General features: G+C 41.1%; 1 protein-coding gene across 1 annotated transcript; it reads right to left on the bottom strand.

The window, feature by feature from the left end:
• Positions 1-1,420: 1,420 nt before the first annotated feature.
• On the bottom strand, positions 1,421-5,769 carry Sostdc1 (sclerostin domain containing 1). The gene is made up of 2 exons (XM_036206140.1): positions 5,315-5,769; positions 1,421-2,842 (listed from the first exon to the last, which is right to left on the bottom strand). The coding sequence occupies exons 1-2, from the start codon at positions 5,517-5,519 to the stop codon at positions 2,409-2,411; spliced, it is 639 nt and encodes a 212-aa protein (XP_036062033.1). The 5' UTR covers positions 5,520-5,769; the 3' UTR covers positions 1,421-2,408.
• Positions 5,770-7,239: the final 1,470 nt, after the last annotated feature.

The raw sequence follows: 7,239 nt of genomic DNA, 5'->3' as shown, positions 1-7,239 counted from the left end.
TCTATAAGTATCAATGTATCCATCTACATATCTAGCAAAGTACTTAAAAAGTCCCTTTATCCATAGTAACCAAAATAATTACTTGATAAATAAATAACTTTGGGGGTGGATATTCTGAGAGTAAACTAGAAGACATTCCATGCTAAAAGTATCACAGTCTATCATTTTGAAGTGATAGTTACTAAGGTAATAATAAAATTATGTACAGGTCACCAACCTGAGCCAACTGTTTAAAGAGCCCTAATGTGTAAATGGCAGCTCAGACACAACATTTTTTAAAGATAATAACTAAAACTGGCCCTTTCTGTTGACTTTTCAGTTTTACTTCACTTTACTTGTGCCCTAGACCTTTCCAGCTGGTTGCTGACCGTTTCCTCTCAGTTAGCATTCAATATCACACACTGAGCACATCACCACTGCAATGTGGCCGGACATAGACCGGCAAACTGAATGTGAACATGAAAAATAGATCCACTTCTTAGTTCGGTGGAGACTGTTGGAAGTCTTCTTTGTGAGCTTACTTTATTCCACACCCTAATTAATCAGAATCTGCTCTTACTTTATCTTCACCGAGACATTCATTCAGTGATTAGTAAAAGGCAGGGACTTCTTGGGTCTGAAAAGCCATTGTCAGGACAAGTTCCTGTGATTCAGCAAAGAAGACAGGGATATAATCTGACACATTTTGGTGTAGTAAAATAAATGGGGATGTCCCATGCATTGATATGATGTACTGTAAAACAGTTTAAGATCTGGAAATAAATCAATAGTAAATTGGCATTTGTAGGCTGGAGCTGTTTTCTGGTCTCTCTGTTTCAATCTGATAGCATTCTATACACACATATGATACCAACCCAGCACTATGGAGAACTAAGGAGTCCTTACCCATCAGCTAGCGGAAAGCTAGCCTCTCTGATTATTCTCTTGTGGAGCAGGGACCAATCATGTTTGAATTATCGTCAGTCATCTAAGCAAGTGATCCTGTCAAAGACTATCATTATGTTACTTAGTCTAATGGTATGAACCTGAGAAAACTATAAATTAGCTTAGAACTTTTTTCCTTTTGTGATTTGGGGCCATGTAAGAGTGTTCCAAGTTCCCCAAGGTAGGATGTTGTGCCCATTTCTCTTCCTTTCCTCTCAAACTTAGCCGCACATGGAGATGACCCGGAAAACTTAAAAACTGAGTTCTATCCCGGAACTTCTGCAGGAACTCTGATGGAAGCCTTTCAATGCTCTCTCCCACCCAGAGATTATCAGTTTGATGTGCTCCTTGCAACTTAACCCCCTTCCCCTCCTCCTTCTCTCTCCCCTCTGTTAATGCCAATAGTTCTATCAAAGCTTGAAAGTGACTTTTTCTGGGTCTGAGGGCTCAGCACTTATGAGGCCCTAATTTTGATCCTCAGCAGCAACAAGAAGAGCCAGGTACACTTACAACTTTATTTTACAATGTTTGCAAACATGTACCTTTTTATACATGTTATAGAGGCAAGGACAATAACATTTAGCCATGTTTATATTTGTTAAAAGAAACCAATGGCATTAGAGGTCAAACTGACTTCTGATTGCATGGACTAAGTAATCAAGTGTACATATTTCAGCTTTACAGAGAGCCATGGTGCTGACAAAGCTTGTGATGAAACAAGTAATATACGAGGAGACTAGAACACTCACTTTACATATCTACAACACATATTTTCATATTTCTAGACCGACCACAAATCATATTGGGAAATATTTAGGTACATGAAAAAGCTTCAAACCATAAAAAAAATAACATTTTGAAAAAAATCACATGTGAAAGCTCATTAAATAACAACATTGAAAAATAAATAATCAGCTTTACTTATTAGCTGCAGCCATGCATTGCTGGCATTCCATTCCAAGCGAGGTCAACATGCAGGGTATAATTTCACACTGAGTCTGTAAAAAGCTACTGGGCTTATTTTTGAAGTGAAATGTCACAAGATTTGCCTCTCTTTCAAGGGGAGCTAACCCCAGCTGCCAAACTGTTCCCGTGAAAATCACTGGAAAAGGCCCTTTCCGAAATGTTTTGTGAAGATACATTGTTTGGTTAACTTTTCTGGTTTGAAGGGGTTTTATTGGGGAAAGGTAAGGGTGGACTAGGGAACGGCGTGTTTTAAACTGTAAACTTTGAGGATGTTTAAACAGCATCAGGTGCTTTTTAAGAATGGAAACCACAGGATGCCTGGCTTTCACTGTACTCATTACATCTTGAGAAACTTGCAAAGGAAAAGCTAGTCCCAGAGAAGGTCCCAGAGAAGGACAGCCCGCTGGGCCTGATCAAAGCGGAAGGCGTACACTTTCAAGTGAGAAAAGAGCAATTGCAGGCTCGAGTCTTGCAAGCCGTCAAATCTGGGGAGCAGCTGCTTTCTAGTCAGTCCTGCTCTAGCTCAGACTGTGCTTGCTGGGCTTGCTGGCTCTCTTCCGCTCTCTGCGGTGCTGGGCGGGCTGGACGGGCTGGGCGGGCCGGGCGGGAGACACGCTTCCGAAGTTGCCGCTGGACTGGTTGTGCTGGCGGGTGTAGCGCTTGCACTTGCAGGCCGTGACCACCGTGACTTTGTAGGTGCGCGTGCTGCCGTCCCGGCACTGCAGCTGGATTCTCTGGGTGCGCGTCTTGTCGTTGACACACCGCCACTCCTGGGAGCTCCGTCGGCTCCAATACTTTGTTCCGTAGCCTCCTCCGATCCAGTTGGGAAGCACCGGCAGGGGCAGGCACTCGCCGGCGCACACCAGCTCCTTCAGAGGGCTGACGCTGGTGCACTGGCCGTCGGAAATGTATTTGGTGGACCGCAGTTCCCGGCAGCCCACTTGAACTCGACCTAGAGGAAACAGGACAAAACTGCGTCAGAGGCAAAAAGCAACTGAAGGTGTTTGGGATTTTCTTCTCGTTTTAAGTAATTTGCAGTGAAAAAAAAAAAAATCCAAATTGCAGGACTATGTAGTTTATTTTCATAATGCAAGTCGGGGGAGGGGGGATTTATAAGACACTTTCATCAAAATGACCAGGCTACATACAGTCTGTAACGATTTTGGAGGAAGTGGGGCAGGGAGGGAGAAAGAGATTCATCCTTTTACATTTGCTTCATTAACTGATTGTTTATTAAAGTATCTAAAAGTCACGTTCTCATAGTCTCATTTCCAATAAGGGTTCCTTCCACTCCTGTAAATATACACTCTTCAAAGAGTACACTGTAATGTTTTTGCTCTCATGGGTCGTATTGGTTAATGTCTGCAAGTGCTTTTAATTAAGTTTTTCAAAAATCTCTTGAGAAAATGTGGAAAGTATTTAAATATTGTGTACAGCGCATATGCACACTGTAATATTTTAGTTCAATTATAGAATTCAGCTGCACAGTCACACATACATATGGGCACAACCATTGACATTTTGCATATCAAACTTAATAACTATGTTCTAAACATAAATTCCCAAGCTATGTTTTAAAAATACAAACAGTAAAATGTTTGAAATGCAAAATGCCACCACAACTCAATATTTAAAGAATATAAAAGCCCCTAAATTGGGAACGTATGGTTGCCATAACAACTTGGCTACATTTCCATGAATTTTATGGCAGAAAAATACCTAACATGTCTGATTTACAACTGCATGAGGAACCACAGTGTTCATTTCCTGACTATCAGGCATAGACGACTTTCTGTTTTAGTTATATAGATTTGATAAGTATGTTCTCTAATTGGCTGTTTCTGGTCATGTGCCTTATGTTAATTAAAACAAAAATTAATCTTAAAATATTTGAAGTTTTCCTTCTCTTTGTTATTTAAGTGAAAATTGCTTATGACAAATTTGAAAAGAAATCAAGGCTTATTAACCAGGAAAAAAAGGCTTTAAAACAGGCTGATGAACTGTCCAAACCAAAACTAATAAAAGCTGTGGAAATTGTTCTTCTAACTCCTGAAAACAATCTCAAAGTGGACAGTGAGTCAGGAGTCTTGCTCCATTTCTGGAGCCCAGAATGTCTGAGCTCAGGCTCCTAGCCACAGGGAAGTGTGTAGCTGTGGAATGTGCGTGTGTACATCTGTGCATACAGAGCTACAGCTGGGGATTGAGATGAAAGGGTTAACGGTTTGGCTGGACAGTGTGTTGAGCTTGCCTGCCTCTGACTCCAGCTCACCTTCCTGCAGCTGCCTTAGGAATGCACCTGGAAACAGCCAGCAGTGATTTTGACTTGCCTGGCTTTTGTTCCTGGATGTATAAGATTGGGCATTTTTGTGGTGATGGTTCTCTCTCACTGGCAGTGAATACCCACCACACTGCTCAGAAAACCAGTACTGATCAGACACTTCCTGTGCCCCCAAATCAACCGTCTCCAGGCAATTAAAACACTTCGGTCTTCTTAGAGAGACATTATCAGTCATACTTGCTTTGACTTTGCTAAGGTCAAACAACTCTTTTTTGTCGTTGGATGAAATTTAAAAAGGAGGGGCAAATATTTGTCCTGCACACTGTCTCTCTGTCTTCAAGTTGATTACTAATGTGAACTCTTTTAAAGGGAGAAAATAAAGCAAAAATTAGGGGCAGAAATTTGAATACCTCTAACTAGTAGTCACTGGGCATGTCAATTAAGCAAACCGAAAAGGGGTCACAGAACACTCCCAGTGCTAAACATTAGCATACTAGTATTTAAAATCTCCTGTTACAGATATGCACTCAGTCCTTCACAGAAACATGCAATTACCTCAATTTGACCTGTTGAATAAAGAATTTTAGAAAAGCACGATTCTCTAACATTTTGTAGTATAAACCTCATTTACAGTGAACATCATCAAACCTTTACACCTCTCTGAACTAGGCATATTTTAGACATGTGTGTGAGCAATTCCATGTTGCCTGAAAGCCTCCTTTCATCCTTTGTGGTTCCCTATACATAGTTCTAGTTAGTTACCATTAGCCACTTTACCAAATTTGTGCTTGTTCTGAAATTAACAAAGTGTGAGACAACATGACCTTAAACTGTGCATAGCAACACTCTAAAGAATTCTCCTTTTGCAGAGTTTTAAAGAAGCAACAGCTTAATTCATAGATACATTTTTCAGTGGGTATTGGACAAACCACATCTGCGTTTGCATTATCAAGCCACCGTTATAATTATATTAACTCTAAAATCACTAGCCAGGAAAGAACTCCAGCCTACCCACGCAGCAGATTGCTCCCAGATTGTTTTGCAAAACATACATAGTTCAAGGTAGGATACAATAAAATCATTCTACAGGAATGCAGCTGATGTTCCCCCAAAGGAAAAAAATCTGTACAAGTAAAACACACTTACTGTTGCGATCCAGTCCAGAGCTACCGAAATGCCTGCCTCCATTTCTGGCTTGATTCAACGTGCTGTTGCTGCTGGGGTGTGCAGGAACAGGTTTAACCACATGTGAATAAAGGATTTCTGTGGCATCGTTTTTAAAAGCCAAACAGTTTTTCATTAGGATGCATATAAGGGGAATGAGATAGGGATGAATGGCTGGAGGAAGCATGGTGAGTGGAGGATTTGCTTGGCTGAGAGCCGCTTATTTCTTTTCTCCTGCTTCTGCACTATTGACTGTGGAATTCCTCCCCAAGGTTCCCTTTATATACCCACAGAGGCTTGGCGTTCATTCAGGTGTAAAGTTGTGTGAGCTTCAGAGTGAAAACACAGAGAAGGGGTGGGATCCCTACATGACCCTGCAAAAGAATTTTACCAATGGAGAAGAGGGCCGCAGAAGAGGAGGAGCTTGCTGCACAGACTGCCTGAGATTGCAGAGCTGGGCTTTGCTGCTCTGCCCGCAGAAGCAGGCAAAGCTCAGCCCTGTCACTGCTGCCACCCGCCTCAACCATGTCATTGCTGGAGCCTAGCTCATGTTCAAGTTTAATGGAAGGAGAAGTATGCTGCTGTTCACATGAAGAGACTGCGTTTATTTTATTTTTTATTTTATGTTTTGGTTCTATATTCCCCTCAGACTTGAGAAGATTTGGAGCGCAGAAGATCTTCTTCCCCAATTTTTAGAAAGAATAGAAAGAATCCATGTGAGTTTTCAGTAGTGCTGGACTTGCGTAAAGTATTTATTTAGTTAAATATGTTTTGTCTCTCAGGAAAAAAAAAAAACAAAAAACAAAAAACCTTTTTCCTCACTTTTCCCGTAAAGAAGAAGGCACAGAGCTAAAAAAAATCCTGCCCTCTGGACACACTTAAATAACGCTGCTTTGATCTGCATGAACTACTGTCCTGCTAAGTAAATTATTGCCAGGGGTTCTCTATAGAGGATAATGAGCAGAACTCTGTCTGAATTAAAGTAACTAATATCAGTTTTCATCTTGAAATATGACAACAAGATTTAGCATTCAGCGTGTCTCTTACACACAAGAAATCCATTTCCTACATATCGTTCTCCAATTCAAAGTATTTCTAGTCTGTTCTTACGCTGCAGATCCCGATTGTATTTGTACTTGTCAAATATGTTTCTCGCCACTTCCCTTGAGTCTGATGCTCAAGTGAGAGGTGCTATTTCTGTCTGGGCTACTTTCTTTCCACCTGACACAAATATTCCTTTATCAGGTTCCTGATCTTTATCTCTGAGAACACAAGGGTCCCACAGCATGACTCAGCAGCTTAGGGCACTTGCTGCCAAGCTTGACAATCCTGGGTTCATTCTCTGGAAGCCACACAGTAGGAGGAGAGTGGACTCTGGGAATGTGTTCTCTAGCCATCACGTATGTGCTATGGCATGAGTATGCATGCACAAAATAAATGATTAAAAAAGAAGACAAGTTTCATCTGCCTTTTCAATTATAAATCCACTTTAGTCATTAGTGTAGCTATTAGGAAGATGTCTTAGTATTTTGTATCTCTCTTATTTGTAAGTTCTTATCCATTATTTGTCACCACCCCCATCCTTACCCCCTCAGCCCCTATCCCCCACCCAAACCCCATTTCGTTCATCCTTAACTGTATATATCAACAGTGGCACCTACTGATGTTATGGACAAGCAATCCCTGGATCTTTAGTGTGATCCTTGGATTCTACCCAGCAGATGCCAGTGGCACCCCCACTTATAAGGAAAATAATTCTGGGACTGCCAAGTTTCTCCCAGTAAGTAAAGCCACCCTGATTAAGAACCATCAATCTTCCATCAAACCATCCATCCCTATAAAAAGAAAATAAACGTAAGACTAGAAGTCTCAGTATTAAACAATAAAGGAATGTTGTTCTTTTCTTT

Source organism: Onychomys torridus, chromosome 14 (genome assembly GCF_903995425.1).
Source record: "Onychomys torridus chromosome 14, mOncTor1.1, whole genome shotgun sequence".
Lineage (NCBI taxonomy): Eukaryota > Metazoa > Chordata > Mammalia > Rodentia > Cricetidae > Onychomys > Onychomys torridus.
This window is presented reverse-complemented; position numbering and strand designations above follow the sequence as displayed.